Source organism: Lepus europaeus, chromosome 11, assembly GCF_033115175.1.
Source record: "Lepus europaeus isolate LE1 chromosome 11, mLepTim1.pri, whole genome shotgun sequence".
Taxonomy (NCBI): domain Eukaryota; kingdom Metazoa; phylum Chordata; class Mammalia; order Lagomorpha; family Leporidae; genus Lepus; species Lepus europaeus.
Genome location: NC_084837.1, coordinates 81,115,310 through 81,134,292, shown reverse-complemented (window position 1 = coordinate 81,134,292; position 18,983 = coordinate 81,115,310). Strand labels below are relative to the sequence as shown.

The window sequence follows — 18,983 nt, the reverse complement described above, 5'->3', positions numbered from 1 at the left end:
TAAGTGCAGCAAGCCAGGCATAGGAAGAAAAACCCTGGATTATCTCCTAAGTGGAATCTTAAAAAAATTAAAAAAAAAAAAGAGAAAAGCAAAAAATGTCAAATACATATAGAAAATAAAATGCTTGTTACCAAGGTTGGTGGTGGGAAGATATTTAAGCATATTTCCAAAATACTAACCACTGGGTGGACCTAGGGTATATAGACTATTATTGGTATATAGGGATATATTGGTATATAGGGATATGTTGGTATACAGGGTATATAGGTATATAGGGTATATAGACTATTATTATATATTGGACTATTCTTACTACTTTTCTAAATTTAAAAATTATCTTAAATAAAAAGTTTTTTCTTAATCTCCATCAATGAGGCATTTCCAGGACTGGCATTTGACCATTTGACCAGCAGTTAAGATGCAGATTGCAATATCTGCATCCTGTTTCGAGTAGCCGATTCAGCAGTTACGCTAGCTCCTGACTCCAGCTCTCTGCTATCGCGAACCACAGGAGGCAGCAGAGGGCGGCTCAAGTAGTTGGGTCCCTGCCACCTCTGTGGGCGACCTCGGTTGTGTTCCTGGCTCCCAGCCTGGCCACGGTGAGTACTGGAAGAGTAAAACAGCAGATGGGAGCTCTCCCAATTAAAAAAAAAAGTTTAATATTTCATAGTTTCTGGATTTCGATTGGTTTTAAATTAAGTGTTTAAAGATAGTCTTGTCTTCATTAGTAAATTAGTTCTGTCGGAAAATTTCCACTATATGACAATCCCTGAAACCATAGTATAAATTTTATTCATTAAAAATGTTTCAGGACAGCCATGCGGCACAGCAGTTAGGAAGGCACGTGGAACACTGGCATACTGCAGTGCCCGGGTTTGCGTCGCTGCTCTGCTTCCAATCCAGCTTCCTGCCAATGTGCATCCTGGGAGGCAGCAGGTGATGGTTCAAGTACCTGGGTTCCTGCCACTCATGCGGGAGACCTAGATTGAACTCTGGGCTCCTGATTTTCACCTGCCCCAGGCCAGGCTATTGTAGATATTTGGGGAGTGAGCCAGAAAATGGAAAATTTTTCTCTCTGCCTTTCAAATTAAAAAAAAAAAATCTCAGAAAACAATGTTTTTACTAACATGGAAAGATATCACATGTTACTTAAAGAATCCCAACAGGTTACAAGTCAGCAAGCATGGTGTGAGCTTTTCTTTAAAAAAGAACATAAATAGCCTACATGTAGAGAAAGATACATGCAAAAATTACCTTTGGGTGAGATAAGTTATGAGAATTTTAAAATATTTTGTGATCCACAATCTAGTAGCAAATGTATTTTCTTTGTAATAAAAGATACTTTCAATTTTAAAAAGAAATTTATGTTTCTTATTAGGAATTAAATATTAACAATTTCAATAGTATGCTGAATTGCTGACAATAAATTCATTCAGGAAATGATGCGAAATTAAACATCAATGAAATAGTCAAATGCCATTTTCTAGTAACCCCCTAAAAACAAGAAAACGCATTTTTTATAAGTCCTCCACTTCATAGGTTTAATTGTAGCTTCTACTTAAAAAAAAAAATCAACTTTTAGTAGTAGCAGCAAAATCATTCTTGAGATAACTAGCTACTTTTATTTCCAGGTGGCCCAAACAGAGTCGCGGAGTTAGGAGGAGCTGGGAGGTAACTTAGTCCCACTTCTCAGCCGACAAGGAGTCCTCCCGATCTCAGCCAGCCAGCCTCCGCCGGCACACTCTCAGTACCGAGGAGCTCTCGAGCTCACAGACACCAGCCTTTCGGAACCCAGTGATGGTGAGATGCTCTGGCCTCACAGGGAGTTCAAATCTGTCTCTGGGTGACTAATCCTTTGTGGTGCCAGCTGTGTCCTCCTGAGCTCAGAGTGTAAACAGAACCGCTCCTGTTCCCACGGCACTTCGGAATGGAAGGCAGCCCTTCCACGCTCCTCTAAGCGAGTGCATGAATGATACTGCCGACGCCTGGGGTGTCGGGAATTGTCCACTGCTGGGACAGTATACAGTCAGCAGGGTAAAATAAGCCCTCAAAGATCATGCTTGTTTCTGAAACATACTGACCTTGACATAAATAGAAAAGAACTGTGCCAGAGCAGGTGTTTGGCCTAGGGGTTAAGATACACATGTTACACATGGGAGTACTTGTGTTCAGTTCCCAGCTCCAGCTCCCTGCTAAGCTGGGCCCTGGGAGGCAGTGGTCATGGCTCAAGCCAATGGATTCCTGCTGGCCGTGGGAAGACCTGAACTGAGTTCCCTGCTCCCAGCTGTGGCCCCAGCCCAGTCCTGTTCATTGCAGGCACCTCAGAGCCCCCTCTATGTCTCTCTCTGTATCTCTCTCTGCCTCTCAAACACATTGTTTTTTTAAATTAGTAAAAACTTAAAAAAAAAAAGAATGGTCAGATGGCACCAAGGAGAATGCATGGCAGTGGTGAGCTAAGAAATTTTAGTTTTGCTTGCCTGTCCCTCAAGGTGGCTCTTCGTATACCTGAATTCAAACACTGAGTTCACTACAGTACAGCTACTGAGAGACTACCCAGTAGGGAGACCTCCCTGTTACCACGGCCAGGCTCCCAGGCAGTGGTAAGGGCACACCAGCCAAGAGGGCGGGAGCAGACGCGTGCGCGGTTCGTCTGGGGCCTACCGGCATTCACTTCCGCCTTCATCTCCTTCATGTCCTCACTCATCTGCAGCTCCAGTTTGCTGATGCGCCCGTGCACCCGCTCCTCCTCCTGCTTTGCCCTCTGCCCGTCCGTGTTCTTCTTCTGACTCTCTTCTATTCTGTCCAGGCGCGCCGACATCTGGCTGAGTTTCTTCTCCATGTCCTTGTCACCGGCTCCCTGAGATCCACGAAAAGAACCGCACAGAATTACTCCGAAGGGAACACGTGCCGTGTGTGTGCAGTAGTCACGACATGGTCTAACAGCAACCTGCGGGGAACAGTCACAACAGCCGCTGCGGCCCAGCCCAACACCCATTCTTCCTTAACAGCCCTCCAGTTTTCCACTGGGTCCCGGGTCATCCGGGATAAAGAACGTTCTTCCACTGACTCCAGAGTTTGCCAAGGAGATGAAAGTATAAGCATGTGGTAACTTCCAGAAAGAGCAGACAGCAGATAAGTATGATTTCTCCTCCCTTCTTCCTTTTGTTTCAAAAATTCAGACCCAATGGCTGGTGCTCTAGCAGCCACCTTGAGTTATGAGGTTGAGGGTCTTTCTCTAGAATTGGCAAAAAGTTCAACAAAAAGGATCCCGGGCCACTGAGGGATGAAAAGACATCACATCCAGCCTGTATTGCCTACCCCCAGACTTCTTTCCTGTCAAACAGAAATAAGTTTCTACCTTATTGAACCCACCTTTATCCTGGGGTTTGCTACTAGCTATTAAGCCAACTGCATTTAAAAACAAAGAGTAACCCAAAGACCCACATGCCTACAAATGGATTAGTAGGAATCGAAGTAAAGCAGTCAGCAGATTGGATGAAAATATGGGAAAATACCACTGAAAGGAAACATTAACCGTATTCTTTCCTTTCTACCACGCCTGCTCTATGTGGGATCTGTGTCTGCAGGCAAGCTTTGGAGTCCAGGACTACAAACACCAGACTGTAGGTGGGCTATGGCCCCACAAAGCTCTCCTGACAACTGCCAGCGCAGCTCTGCACCTGGAGAGAGCAAAGTCGTCCCCCAGGAAGCGGCGATGCAAGAAAACAGGAGGGGGAAGGAACTGGTCATGCCACATCACCAAGACCAACCAGAATCTGCCAGGCACTTTCAGAGCCTGACTCCGAATACCACACGGGCAAGGCTCACTTTCTACGGCTGTCCAGCAGTTCTGCACACCCAGGCTCTGTGTGTCGGGGGCGGGGAAAGCGGGAGGAAGACTGGGAAGAAAATGGCGGCTCTGGCTCGCACGTTACCATGCAATAGTACTGCCCTCTGTGGCTACGCAGCAGTGGAGGGTCTTGGGGGGGGAAAAGCGACTCAACACTGGGAGAAAGCAAAACCAGAGCGTGAAATTACAGCAAATGGGGATGAAGCTGGTTACTGCCAGTTTCTGAGAAATGCAAAGGGACACTTTGGATCGTGGAAGTCTTGGGTTAAATTTATCTTAACTGCAAGTACTGAAATTCACTGCTTGGCCTTTGTAAGCCAAAACAAGTCAAAATGCTCCATCTCTTTATAAAGAGGATATAAAAAATCAGAACTTACTCTAAGGCAAGAAACCACCAAACAGCTCAGTTCGCCATCAAGTCTATCAGTGATAAGTCTCTAGGTATTAGTCAAACATTGTAGGCTCCTACTGGAAAACATTGTTAAATATCAATACCTACACTGTTTTCTTTAACAACCAAGGAAAGCTGGTCAATTTTCTGTAAAAGCTCTTTTTCTATCCGTTCTTGTTCCTGTTGCAACCAACTCCGTGCAGATAAAATCTGATTACTGAGTTCTTCAACTGTCCCTTTAAATCTATAAAAGAAAATTGGCAAATTATACGCAAAGTAATTTTCAGATGACATCAAACAATCTAAATCTTCAACTATCAGATTTCTTTATTGTTCTTTTCAACTGACACGTAATAATTACACATATTGATGGGGTCCAGTGACTATCAAATTTCCGATAAATACATCAGCAATAAATTCAGCCCAATCATAAAGACATGCTCACCTTTTCTTAGAACTGCACTGAGCACAGGTTAGGAAGGAGGGAGAGTCAGGAGGACACAACAGAAAGTACCTGGTGACGCCTCCTACCCGACAGGAGCTGGCGGGGGGGTCACTGGGACGACACCAGTGACAGTCACATGAGGTGCTCATCTTCACAGTCCCCAAGGTCCATGGTGTCCCCGCCCCGGAGTCCCCTCCTCCAGGCTCCCCCTGCTCCCCGGAATCTTCCTCCTTAGCCCTTTTATCTCCCAGGACTGGAGCCTGGCTCCCTTTCTCTCATCAGACTGTTCCCCACGGGCATTTGGCCCAACGTTAGCATTTGGCCCGGTAAGTAAGATGCCCGCATCCCATATCTCAGTGCCTGGACTGGATTCCTAGCTCCAGGTCCCAATGCCAGCTTCCTGTCAATAGGACCCTGGGAGGCAGCAATGATGCCTCAGTAGTTGGGTCCCTGCCAATAACATGGGAGACCTGGCTAGAATTCCTGGCTCCTAGCTGAAGCCTGGCCCAGTCCCAGCCTTGCTAGTATTTGGGGAATAGACCAGCAGATGGGAGCTCTTTTTGTCTGTCTGTCTCTTTCTCTGTCTCCCAAATAAGAATGAAGAACGCTCCCCAAATTGCTCTTGCCTCAGATGGATATTTCCTAATTTAAATCAAAAAACAAATTGAAAAAAAAAAAAAAACAAAAAAAACAAACTCCTCCTAATCTTTCATTCCTCCAGTCCTCTCTTTCCAAACTCCCTAAGATAACTATTCTGCAATACTGCTGCCCCTTAATTTCTTTAAAATACGTTCACTGTGATATGTATAAAAGAAGAATATATACGATGTAGATAATGTAACTCTAATTATAATATGAACATTCCTTACAAATGGAGCCACTAATTGCCCTGCAGTATCTCCTCTCTTCTTCCCTTTTTTTAATGATTCATTTATTTATTTGAAAGGCAGAGTTAGAGAGAGAAAGAGGGAGAGACAGAGAGATCTTCCATCCACTGATTCACTCCCTAAATGGCTGCAATGGCCAGGGTGAGGCCAGGAGGCAGGAGATTCTCCTGGGTCTCCCACGTGGATGCAGAAGCCCAAGCTACTTTCCCAGGTACATCAGCAGGGAGCTGGATCAGAAGTAGAGCAGCACGCATTTGGGATGCCAGGATTGTAGGAGGTAGCTTAACCCACAACACCACAGCACTGGCCCCTCTTCTTCCCTACTGAGAAACTCTCAGATGTCAACTGAGTACACGCTCACCTGGTCAGAGACCGTACTTCCCAGCCTCCCTTGCAGCCCAGTGCTGCCACATGGCTAGAAGGGCAGTGAGACACACAGACATAGACGTGATAAAGGCACCTTTCTGGCTACATCTTTCTAAATGAGCTTCTGTCCTGATCTCACACTCTGTCCCAATGGCAAGGATGGGAGGCACAGAGAAAACACTGAGCTGTGGGTGTTGTAGTGCTGCCTCACCTACTCAGGGCCCCTGACCTTGGCACTATGACATGGAGCCACAGCACCAAAGCCAGCCCACACCCTAACTAATACATCTGTGTACACCCCCCCAGCCAGATTAAGATACTGATAACTGTAGCTCTAATGTACTGCCCCCAGGTACCCCGCTCCACCCCCAAGAAATCAGCCACTGACTGGGATGTACTATTATCATTTTACTTTATTGGTTTGGGTTCCCAAGCAATCTATTTTTCAGTGTTGCCTATATTTTAATTTTACATAAATGGAACAATAATACAGGGTGAGCTTTCTAACAGCTTCCTTTCTCACCTTAGCAGTATGTAAGAGACACCCATGCTTTGTGTATAGTTGTGGCTAATTTGTTTTCACTGTTGAGTAATATTCCATTTCATGAATATACCATGAATACCTCCTTCTGTTTATGGACACTGGTTCCACTTTGATGTTCTCTGGCTTTGCTATTTAAAGCAATGCTGCTGTGAAAACACTGACCCATAGCACCTTGCTCACCTATGCAAGCGTGTCTCTAGGATATGAGCACGTTGAACTTTACCAAAAAATAACAGACTGCTTTCCAAGGTGTTCGGGTATAAAGAGAGCCTTTTTCCACATCATCGCCAACACTTTTGCACGTCTGATGTGAATTTTTGTCCACTGAATTTTTTACAACATCTAAAATTTACTCCCGGGGCCAGTGCTGTGGTGTAGCTGGTGAAGCTACCGCCTGCAGTGCTGGCATTCCATATGGGTGCTGGTTCGAGTCCCAGCTGCTCCACTTCTGGTCCAGCTCTCTGTTATAGCCTGGGAAAGCAGTAGAAGATGGCCCAAGTCCTTGGGCCCCTGAACCCTCGAGGGAGACCTGGAAGAAGCTCCTGGCTCCTGGCTTCGGATTGGCACAGCTCTGGCCATTGCAGCCAATTGGGGAGTGAAGCAGCAGGTGGAAGACCTCTCTCTCTGCCTCTCCTTCTCTATGTAACTCTGACTTTCAAATAAATAAATAAATCGTTAAAAAATAAAAATAATAAAATTTACTCCCGTTCTCTTTTTTCCTCTGTATTAGAAATGTTAATACTCACATTTAATGTGTCCGAGTCTGCAGTGATTCATCAGCTATCATTTGACCCTGAGAGACTCCTAGAACTCTTTAATTTCAGAAACCTCTCACCTAACTTAGGTGCTGTCATTAGCACCTAATTTGTTCTACAATTCTTTTAAGCTTTATTTTATTTATTTGAAACACAGAGTTGAGGGAGAGAAAGAGGAAGTAACAGAGAGACAGGACTTCCATCCTCTGGGTCACTCCCCAAATGGTAGCAATGGGCGGGCTGGGCCAGGCCAGAGCCAGGAGCTTCTTCCAGGTCTCCCACGTAGGTGCAGGGGCCCGAGGACTTGGGCCATCTTCTACTTTCCCAGGCCATAGCAGAGTTGGATTGGAGGTGGAGAAGCCGGGACTTGAACTGGCGCCCCTATGGGGTGGAGGCTTAGCCCACTACGCTACAATGCCAGCCCCTCTACAGTGATTTTGGTCTCCACAATTAGGACTCTACTATTATTGTTTAGATTTGTCCAATGTTCATTCAAAACTTCACTCATTTTCTTCTTAAATTTCAGACCTTCCTTATGTATTATTTCCCTCTTCTGTGAAGCCTGCCTTCTAAAAATTCTTTTGCTGAAGGTTTTTAGTGAAGTTTCAGTTCTTGTTTGTCTGAAATATCTTTATTTTCTCATTGGCGCTGTGATTATTTTTGCCTCAGCTTTGGAAGCAACGTGTTGCCACGTGGGTCGCCTACACCCGTCTCAGAGAGCCTGCTTCAAACTGTGGCCACACACTGCGGCCCAGCTGCCTGCTAGCCCACACCCCAGGAGGCGTCTGGTGACGGCTCAACTAGTCGGGGCCCTGTCACTCACCTGGAAGACCTGATTCAGTTCCAGACTCCTGGCCCAGCCCTGGCTGTTGCAAGCATTTGGGGAGTGAATCAGGGGATGGAGGATTCCCCTCCCCGCCACTGCTTTTCAAATAAATGAAAATAAGCAAAAAATTTAACTACCTTCTTCCAATACTTCTAATGCTACTGAGAAATTAACAGTCGCCTAACTTCTCTCTCTACATGAGGTTCTATGTTTGCTGTTGTGTAATTTCACTCTGTATCTGGGTGTGCCTTATTACTTATTCTGCTATATCCTGGCAATATTCGCCTGTCATGGCTTCCACAGCTATCCACCATCATCTCTTCAGAGACGGCGTCTCTCTTATCCCTCTGTGGTTTCCTTACTGAGTTCTGATTAGCGTGAGTGAGGCCTTCCTGCTCTTTTCTCTTGTATTTGTTTCCTATCATTGTCACCAAAAAAATTGCCCCAAATGTAGCAGCTTAAAACAGCTCATTCATTATCTCGCAGCTCCACAGGTCAGAAATTGAGGCGGCCCAGCTCGGCAGTGACCAGGATATTGCAAGGCCAAGATCCAAGCATCAGCTCAGCTGTGTTCTTCACTGGAGGCTCGGGGGCATAACCCACTTCCTCGCCCAATCAGGTTCTGGACCACACACATTTCTGTGCTGCTTCTGGTGGGCTGAATGATACATCCATGTACCAACGCCTGGGACCTCGGGACACGATCTCATCTGGAAAAGGGGTCTTTGCAGATGTAATTAAGTTAGGATCTCAAGACGGAAGCATCTGGATGGGCCCTAAATGAAATGGCTGGAGTCCTTTAAAGGAGACCCATGGAGAGAAGAGGAGAAGGCCGTGTGAAGACAGGGGCAGGGGTGGACGTCTGCAGCTGGAGGAGGCCAGGGAAGATCCTCCTTGGAGCCTTCCCGGGAGGAAGGCCCCACCAGGGCATCAACCTCCCATCTCTGGTCTCCCACATGGTGAGAATAAATTTCTGGTACTGTTAAGCCACTGTTTGAAGCCTTTGTTAGGCAGCCCTAGGAAATGAACAGACTGCTGTAGGGCCGAGATCCTGCTGCCTGTCAGCCAGGGGTCATTCTCAGCCTCAAATAGCTGCCTGTAAGGCCTGGCACGTGGCCCCCTTGCTCCGTCTTCAAAGCCAGCAACCAGGGGCTGAGTCCATAAACTTCAGATCTCTCCCCTGCCACATCTCTCTGTCCTGGGCTGGGAACAGCTCCACTGTCAGGGGCTCCCAGAATGAGACAGGACCCAGCCCATCACCCTGCATACTCTCATCTCAAGGCCTGTAACCTTAATCGTATCTGCAAAATCCATATAAGGAGACACAGGCACACGGGCCAGAAATTTAGAGTGTGGACATCTTTTGGGTGGGGGTGGGGAGCATTATTCTGTCAATCAAAATTTCTACGGCTCACACTCTTTCTTTTGTATCTCATGATTCTGTCTCCTGGGTGGATCTCAGTTCATTAATCCTCTCTTCAGTGTGTATAATCTCTTGTTTGACTCCCCTACACAGCTCCTGTGTTCTGTTATATTTTCCTGACAGTTCTATTTTGTTGTCTTTCAATTCTGCTTGGGTATATTTGATAACCCCCTATTTCTCAGTTATACTTTCAAATCATGCATTTATACCCACATATACAGAAACATAAATGTTTGTACACACACATCCATACATACTCATTTTACCCAGTGATTCTTAATTTGCAGCACTCAAGAGGCCAGATTCTGCAATTTTTTGTTCCTTTTGACTGTCACTTAGGTGGCTTTTTCCTTGCTGTGTTTTGTGATTGTACGTTCATGGTTACTTGACCTTTATCTGTGAGAGGATTGGAAGGCTGAAGATCGACATTTGCTTCTGCCAGACACACTGGGACACTACCAAATCAATAAGAGGAAGTCGAAGCTCTATATCCGATAAGGGCTGGATTATGTCCTGAATTCTTTTTTTTTTTTTTTTTTTTTTTTTTTTTTTTTTTTTTGACAGGCAGAGTGGACAGTGAGAGAGAGAGAGACAGAGAGAAAGGTCTTCCTTTGCCGTTGGTTCACCCTCCAATGGCCGCCGCGGGCGGCGCGCTGTGGCCAGCGCACCGCGCTGATCCGAAGCCAGGAGCCAGGTGCTTCTCCTGGTCTCCCATGGGGTGCAGGGCCCAAAGTCATGGGCCATCCTCCACTGCACTCCCTGGCCACAGCAGAGAGCTGGCCTGGAAGAGGGGCAACCGGGACAGAACCCGGCACCCCAACCGGGACTAGAACCTGGTGTGCCGGCGCCGCAAGGCAGAGGATTAGCCTAGTGAGCCGCAGCACCGGCCGTCCTGAATTTTTTTTTTTTTTTTTTTGACAGGCAGAGTGGACAGTGAGAGAGAGACAGAGAGAACCGTCCTGAATTCTTAAGAAATATTTTGGGACCCAGTGCTATGGTTTGGAGGGTAACGCTGCCACCTGCAGTGCCAGCATCCCACATGGGCCCTACTTTGAGTCCCGGCTGCTCCCCTTCCAGCCCAGCTCCCTGCTCATGTGCCTGGGAAAGCAGCAGGAGATGACCCAACTCCTTGGTCCCTACACCCACTGGGAGACCTGGATGAAGCTGTTTTCTGCTGGTTTCTGGCTTAGGCCTGGCCCAACCATGGCTGTTGCAGCCATTTGGTGAGTGAACCAGCAGACAGAAGATTCTCTCTCTCTTTCTTCCTCCTCTCTCTCCCTCTCTGTTTCTCCTTCTCTCTCCTTCTCACTCTCTCTCCCTCTCTCTCCCCTCCTCTCTCTCTGACTCTGCTTCTCCCTCTCTGTAACGCTTTCAAACAAAACAAATTTTAAACAAACAAAAAACCCAGAAATAAACCAATGCACATTAAAAATATATCTTGTATCCCTCTCCTCAGAGCCAGGATTTAGACAGGTAAGTTATTTATTATGCTCCTGTGGAACTTTGTTTCCCTTCTTCATCCAAGTGGAGTGTCATGTTTTGGGTCTCCAATCTGAACTCCCTCATCTCGGTCCCAGCTTAGTCCCCTGCCCCTGTAAACAGCCTTTGTGTCTAGACTTCTAGGCTTTCAACTGAGACACAAGATGCTCGTGTCTCCTGACCTACTAACATCTAATGAAATTAATCACAGAGGGAAAAAATACTAAGATGTTTCTTTTCTTCCTGTGAGACAGAAATCTTTCTTTATATGGTGAGCTTGTAGAATCTATGAAAAATAGTAACACACCTCAATACTTATACAAGTATTAAAACAGATAATCAGGGGCCAGTGCTGTGCCATAGAAGCAGGTTGAGCTTCTGCAGCACTAGCATCCCATAGGGGTGCCGGTTCGTGTCCCAGCTGTTCTTCTTCGAATCCAGCTCTCAGCTAGTGGCCTGGGAAGGCAGTAGAAGATAGTCCAAATGCTTGGGCCCCTGCACCCTCATGGGAGACCCAGGGGAAGCTCCTGGCTCCTGGCTTTGGATGGGCCCAGCTCCAACCATTGCAGCCATCTGGGGAGTGAACCAGCAGATGGAAGACCTCTCTCTGTCTCTCCCTCTCTCTCTGTGTAACTCTGCCTCTCAAATAAATAAATCTTTTAAAAAACAACAACAACAGCAGCAGCAGATAATCAGAGGAAAAGAACCATGACTTCCATAGCAGAATTCCTGTTAAAATCACTGAGAGTCCTGACATGGCATCAAACATGGAGGCACTAAGATGTAGGAACCAGGGAACGATTAATTAAGTTCCCACAAATTTCTAATAAAGTTCCAAACTGAAGTCATTTAAAAAAAAAAAAAATTGTCAGCTCAGAGCCTCACTTGTGTGTGCGCATTCACAAATACCCTCTAACCCCTGGATCTGAAAATGCCAAGTTCCCATAGATTCACAAGGTATCGGGCTTTGTGACTGAGCAGACGAGTGGCAGGTGAGAGTCGCTGCAGGCAGGCACAAATTTGAAGCAACACAACAACAAAACGGGAACGTGAAACAGATCACAGCGCCCTGTCTCACACATCCCAAAACCAGTCCAGCACAGACCTCCCATCTCAACGACTGCAACAAAATGGCCCTCACTAAAGAGATCCTCCCATCTCCACGTTGGCTGTGTGATCCGTTCTCCAACTTCACTTAGGCTGTTTGAAAACCAATATCCACATCTGATTACATCATCCCACCCGGTTCAGGCATGAGTCCTCCAGAGGATTGCCGCACCTTCACGGATACGACAGAAAGTCCTGGATGGCTGGCCCCCTACCAGCCTCATGTCCCACCGCCTCCCCCACTCTCCATCCCAGCACCCAGGACCTGCACCTCCTTTGCGCTTCTGGCCTATCACATTTCTCCTGGTATGGGCTCTTCTATTCCCTGTGTTCTCACTCTGCTCTCTACCTAGTCAACCTCACCCACCCCTCAGCCCTCCCTCCCAAGGTCCCCTCTGTGGGAAGGCCCCCCACCCCAGGACTCCCATTCACTCTCAGAGCATTGTTGTGTAAGCGTCCCGTGCCTGTGACAAATAACCGTAAACATGGTGTCTTAAAACACCATGCAAGCTTTTTCTCTTACAGTTCTGGAATCCGAAGTCTAAGCCATTTTCACTAGACTATAGGGAAGGAAAACCGTGGCCTTGCCTTTTTCAGGCTTGGGGGCCACCTGGGTTCCCTGGTTTGCAACCTCTGTCTCCATCCACAGTGGCAGTCACTCCGGTCACTGCTTCCACTCTCCAGGGGCCTTCTCTCTTGACTAAGACCCTCTGGCCTCCCTCTTTAAAGACCCCAGCCCTTACAACAGGCCTACTTGGAAACCTACGATAATCTATGCATCTCAAAACCTTTAACTTTATCACAACTGTAAGGTCCCCTTTGCCACATAAAGTGACGGGTTTCAGAGAGTAGGGTGTGGAGATGTTGAGGGGACCATAACTCCTCCCACCACACCCAAGAGCTCTTTCCTTCCAAAAGCTCTCATCACCATCAGCAGTAATAGCATGAGGGGTCATCAAAGGATTCGTTAAAAATGGAATTAAAATATAAGTGTACCTTAGTACAAAATATTTTGAAATGCACGCACAGTTTTTTTCATAATACACATTTTTCTAGGAACTCAAATGTACAGATTTCAAAACTGTTTGCATGGGGCCAACGGTGTGGCACAGTGGTTAAGCCACTGCTTGCAACACTAGCATCCCATATCAGAGTGGCAGTTCAAGTCCCAGTTGCTCCACTTCTGACCTAGCTTCCTGTTAATGTGCTTGGAAGGCAGCAGATAATAGCCCAGTTACATGGGCTCCTGCCACCCATGTGGGAGACCAGGATGGAGTTCTTGGCTCCTGGCTTCAACCTGGCCCAGACCTGGCTGATGCAGTCATTTGAGGAGTCATTTGTGGGTGGCTGCTAGTCACAGTGCAAGGTCAGCATTGTGGCATAGTGGGTAAAGCTTCTGCCTGTGATGCCAACATACCATATGGGCACCAATTCAAGTCCTGGCTGCTGCACTTCCAATCCAGCTCCCTGCTAATGCACCCTGGGAAAGCAGCAGAGGATGGCCCAAGTGCTTGGGCTCCTGCACCCAAATGGGAGACCAGGACAGAGTTCTTGGCTCCTGGTTCCAGCCTGGCCTAGACCTAGCTATTGCAGTCATTTAAGAGGTGAAACAGTGGGTGGAAGATATTCTTTCTTTCTCTCCCTCCCTTTCAAAATTAATTAATTAATTAATTAATCTTAAAACAAAACAAAACATGGGGCCAGCATTGTGTCATAGTGGGTAAAGTGATAACGGCATCCCATATGGGTCCTGAGTCAAGTCCTAGCTGTTTCACTTCCAATCCAGCTCCTTGCTAAGAAGATGACTCAAGTCCTTGGGCCCCTGTACCCACGTGGAGACCTGGAAGAAGCTCTAGGCTCCTGGCTTTGGCCTAGTCCAGTCCTGACCATTGTGGCCATTTGGGGAGTGAACCAGCAGATGGAAGATTTTCTCTTTTTCTCTCTCTCTAACTCTGCCTTTCAAGTAAATAAATAAATCTTAAAAAAAAAAAAAATGCACCAAAATAAGCTTATTTTTCCATTCCATTTCCCATGAACTTTTTAAAGAACCTTGGGATAGCATATGCTTATTTGTCTTTAAAGAGTTATTTATCTGAAATGCAGAGTTACAGAGGGAAAGAGAGAGAAATCTTCCATACCCTGGTTCACTTCCCAAACGACCTCAACAGCCACGGCTGGGCCAGACCAAAGCCAGGAGTATGGAACTCCATCTGGGTGTCCCACCTGAGTGACAGGGGTCCAAGTGCTTGGCTCACCCTCCGCTGCTTTCCCAGGTGCATTAGCAAGGAGCAAAGCAGTGCTCACATGGGATGCTGGAGTCGCAGGGGGCAGCTTAACCAGCTGTGCCACAATGCCAGCCCGCGCATGTGCTTACTTAGCTCGTGGTTTGATCAATGGTCATCAAGCCCCTGGACTGTAAACTCTGCAAGGATAAGAACACTCTGGCTTTTGTTCATTACTTGATGCTCAGCCCCTAGCCCAGCACTCAGTATTTACTTAATGAACACAAGGAGTTTTATCCAGTCTCTGAAAACCGTAAATATGTAAATATGAAAACCGTAAAAACCGTGAAAGTTGTAACACGCCACATGGGCCTTTCTTACTCCATTTGTTGGTTTCACTTTGTGCCATAAATAAAAACCAAAAGGAAAAAATTACTGCAGAAGGCTTATAAAGAGCTTCAACCAGAAAAAAAGTTTAAGCAATAAGTTAATTGAATTAATTTATACATTTACTTACTTAGTATCCAAAAGCTGCAGCTGGTGGTTACTGTCTCTGTGGGACATCTTCAATTTAGTGCTTTGCTCTGATATTGACAAGTCAACTCTGTTCAAAAGCTGAGAAATCTGGAAAAGAAACCTTGCTTATAAGTGTCATATCTAACCTCTTCAAATGTAATTTCAGAAATCATTCAGGAAGCTAGATGCTATCCACGGCATTCAATTCAATCTAATTTCATAAATTCATTTAGGAGTTCACCTCGTCTTGCCAATTCCATTTTCTTTCTTACACATCCATCAAAAGTCAAGGCCAGAAGCCCTGCCAAAATATCCATCATGCACTGATCATTTAACTTTATGGCTCTCTGAGAAGCAAGCCCAACTCCTGCTCGGGACCATGACTTCCATCTGAGCATGAAACATAGCCCTCTCCTGACCTTGGAATTTCTCCCATGAATGTGGGCGGCTGCTAGTCACAGAGAATGGAATTTTATGGCTTACAAAGCCCATCAAGGGGGTGAGTGTTTGGCACAGCGGGTCACCCACATCCCATACCAGAGTGCCTCAGCTCAAGGTCCCAGCTCAGCTTCCAATTCCAGCTTCCTGCTAATGAGTACCCTGGGAGGCAGTAAGTGATGACTCAAGTACTTGGGTCCCTGCCACCTAAATGGGAAACCCAGATGGAGTTCCAGGCTGCTGGCTTTGGCAGCAGCACCAAGTACCCAGTACCCAGTACTGCGGGCATTTAGGGAACAAATCAGTGGATCGAAGATCTCTTTATTTATCTGGTTTTCAAATAAAATGTTTTAAAAACTCCATCAAGGTGCCAGATTTACCTCTGCATCAGGAGAAGTCAGTAGCAACCATAATTTATAGATATGAGACTCCTGCTTCTTTCTTCAAATACCTACCTGTTTCCCTTGTCTTTTTACTAAAATTTCATATAAAACGAGTTCTCTGTGCCAAGTCTGCTTTTCCTGCAAAAACTGGTGCTAAATGACCCTTACTTGAAGATTCATGGCATTTGTCAAATACAGAACAAAGCAAAGTATGCGTCTTTGGGTGAATTTCTTTGTGTTCTAATTGGCTTGGCTACAGGCAAGTTTAAGACTTCCTTAGCATCTATTTTCTTGGGCAATAATTCTACCTGAACTGATTCTTCATAGAAAAAAAAAACTGCCTCTATTTTACTGGAATAGCTTTCTCTTTAAGTGACGTACAGCAAATAAGGCAGATATTGTGGGAGAAGTCCTGGAAGATGGCACCATGATGCCGTCAACAGCCAAAAAAGACACTGTGAAATACTTTGTGAAAGTAACCCCTGAATTTCGAGGTAGGATACCCCCAAATTCATTAGCCCGCCTATCCCCTAGCTTTGTCCTAGCTTTGTCCTGACTTTGTCCCACTGCAGCACGTGTGATGAACCCCAGTGAATACAGTAACTGTTTCCTGAACCCAACACTGGGTCGAGTGGCATGACAGAGAATGCTGGGTCACTTCCACATGCAAGAGGTAGTCTGGGACATATACTTTAGAGTTTCTGGAATACATCAATTGCTTGAGGGATAAGAGGAAAGAAAGAACCTTTACAACTAGGACTTTATGAAAAAAAATCTTAGTGGTTTGGTCATCAGACGTGGGAAGGGCCACTCTCATAAAACAGAGGAAGGAGTAAAGAAAGGAGATGCGGTCAGCGCTGCGGCTCACTAGGCTAATCCTCCGCCTCGCGGCGCCGGCACACCGGGTTCTAGTCCCGGTCGGGGCACCGGTCCTGTCCTGGTTGCCCCTCTTCCAGTCCAGCTCTCTGCTGTGGCCCGGGAGTGCAGTGGAGGATGGCCCAAGTGCTTGGGCCCTGCACCCCATGGGAGACCAGGATAAGCACCTGGCTCCTGCCATCGGATCAACACGGTGCGCCGGCCGCAGCACGCTACCGCGGCAGCCATTGGAGGGTGAACCAACGGCAAAAGGAAGACCTTTCTCTCTGTCTCTCTCTCACTGTCCACTCTGCCTGTCAAAAAATTAAAAAATAAAAAAATAAAAAAAAAAAGGAGATGCTCGGGAGTTGCAGAACCCCACGCAGGGGCCCCAGTTGGTTCCTTCAAGAAATAATCAGCGCCACATCATTCTTGGAACAAATGACCTGCTTTTGAAAGTTACCCGAAACACGCCTCACCTGTCCCTCTGCATCTTTGATCTTCGTCTCCAAGATGAGTTTGGCAGCTTGCTGCTCTTTGTTCAAGTGCTGGAGCCCCTCGTAGGTTGATTTGTGCTCTGCAGAGAGTCGGGCTATGCTGGCGTCACATCTGTCCAGGCAATAACAGAGCTCATGTGCATTAAAGCTTAAAAACACGCACCAAAGTGTCCTGACACACAATAAAATGCAAAGCAACTGCACTATCACTCTTTTTAACAGAGGCACGAATGGGTTCAGAGAGCTGTCCTCCTTATGGTGTTGAAGCTAACCCATAGGGATGTTGCTTAATAAGATGAGCAATGTAACCATCAAAGAGGCTATGGTTTGACAATGCCCATGAGTAGAACCCAGGGTGTGCACTGAGAGCCCAATTACAGAAAAGCCCAGGATCTGGGGCTCTGCAGTACCCTCTGCCCTGAACAGCTGGACGCTTCCTTGGGTTTCAGCAGTAGCTTCCACCATACTTGAAACCATTTCTTCTTTTGTACCAAATCCCTTGTAAGGCTGGATGCGTCAGATGGGTTCCAGAGCGGCGGAAGGCTCTAGCCAGTCCACGCTGTAACAAAAGCTGCTCTGCCCGAGTCTTACAGCTCAGCAGATCCAGTGGTGCTCGAAGTACCTGCGGCAGATAAGCTGGGTATGACACCCCATCAGGTCCCAGGAAGGGAGTCACAGAATGGACCCTGCTCCAGGATAATCGTGCCTGCTTTGAGAAGAAGCTGCTGGCTTGCTGTGTGGCTCCAGGAGAGAACGCTCACACACGGGACATGAGAGGACCCAGCAATCTGGACCGGCCACTGGGAGCACAGCAGTTCACGAAGGTGGGCAGACGAGCACCACTCCAGCTTCAAGGGGAAGGGAGGTACAGGCATCAGGCTTGAGCAGGTCCCAGAGGCACAGGCGAGTCACAGGAGCCTGGACGCCCCTGGCCTCCACTCCTGCTACTGTGCCAGAGCTCCAACCCACACCCATCGCTTCTCCAAGAACCTGTAGCTTCTGGAAGAATTCCTGATGACCGGGTGAACTACAGGAGAAAAACTCGGGTGTGGTTTCCAGGTGGCCACATCCAATACGCTGGCACCAGCTAGCAAGACTGCTGATACGTGGAGATCCACTCAGGAGTGTGGACACTCAGGAAGAGAAAAAGATGATGGCAGATTTCAGACACATCTAGCGATTAATTTGACCTGGAGTAAGAGATGGCCAGACACTCAGAGGAAGTGGTTAACAGCAAGCGACTTGGGAAGGAAAACGAAGGACCCGTGAGAAGGTACTGGGGCTGCCTACTTGGGTCCCTCCTGAATGACAAGACACTGCTGCATCTGAGCCCTGAGGCACAAGTCAGTGCCATTTTATAAGGAAACATACACAATTTTAACCATCCCTGGATCGCTGTGATCTTTACCTTTCATTCTAAGTCGTACAAATCCTCTAAGATAAATATGTGTGATGAATATGTTCAAAGGATGCATTATAACTGCATGGAATACGCATCATCCTACTATCTCTGCCCCGCAGAAATGCGGCTGGATGATAAGGAGGCCCCAGCTAGACACATAGGATAGAGCCACTGTCATTAAAAGGTCAGGTTCAAGGTAGCACAGAGTAAAGAGGCAGCGGTTAGAGTCCCAGTCCAGAATTCACTCATTCATAAACATTTACAGAATGTCCAGAGGATGTCAAATATTATTCCACAAAATCCTCATACAGTAGAAACTTTTTCTCTCCAATACAAATGCCACACTGTCTAGAATTGTTAAAGCATTGTTGTGTCTCCATTAGCACAATGTTACTCGGCTTTATGTGCATGTGCCTTGTATTGACGGGGATTACGTCTGACATCTTGCCCTCGCTCATCACTCCACCGAGTCAGACAAAAGGGCCCCGACAACTAGTTGGGAATTTGCTGAACAAGTCATTGTAAATGTATAATGAGAAGAAGAAGCCTGTGCCAGTTCCACTTCCAGTAAATTGGCAATCTAGAGTCTTCTGAAAG

At 46.7% G+C, this 18,983-nt stretch overlaps 1 protein-coding gene across 3 annotated transcripts in view; it reads right to left on the bottom strand.

Moving 5' to 3' along the window:
- Window positions 1–18,983, bottom strand: part of FAM81A (family with sequence similarity 81 member A) — a 79,443-nt gene that overhangs the window by 10,959 nt on the left and 49,501 nt on the right. For all 3 annotated transcript variants that reach the window (XM_062206036.1, XM_062206034.1, XM_062206035.1), the window contains exons 5-8: window positions 16,967–17,096; window positions 14,813–14,919; window positions 4,350–4,485; window positions 2,662–2,857 (exon numbers count right to left, since the gene is read on the bottom strand). In XM_062206036.1, coding sequence (XP_062062020.1) covers window positions 2,662–2,857; window positions 4,350–4,485; window positions 14,813–14,919; window positions 16,967–17,096 — 569 coding nt within the window. The remainder of the gene's footprint in view (window positions 1–2,661; window positions 2,858–4,349; window positions 4,486–14,812; window positions 14,920–16,966; window positions 17,097–18,983) is intronic.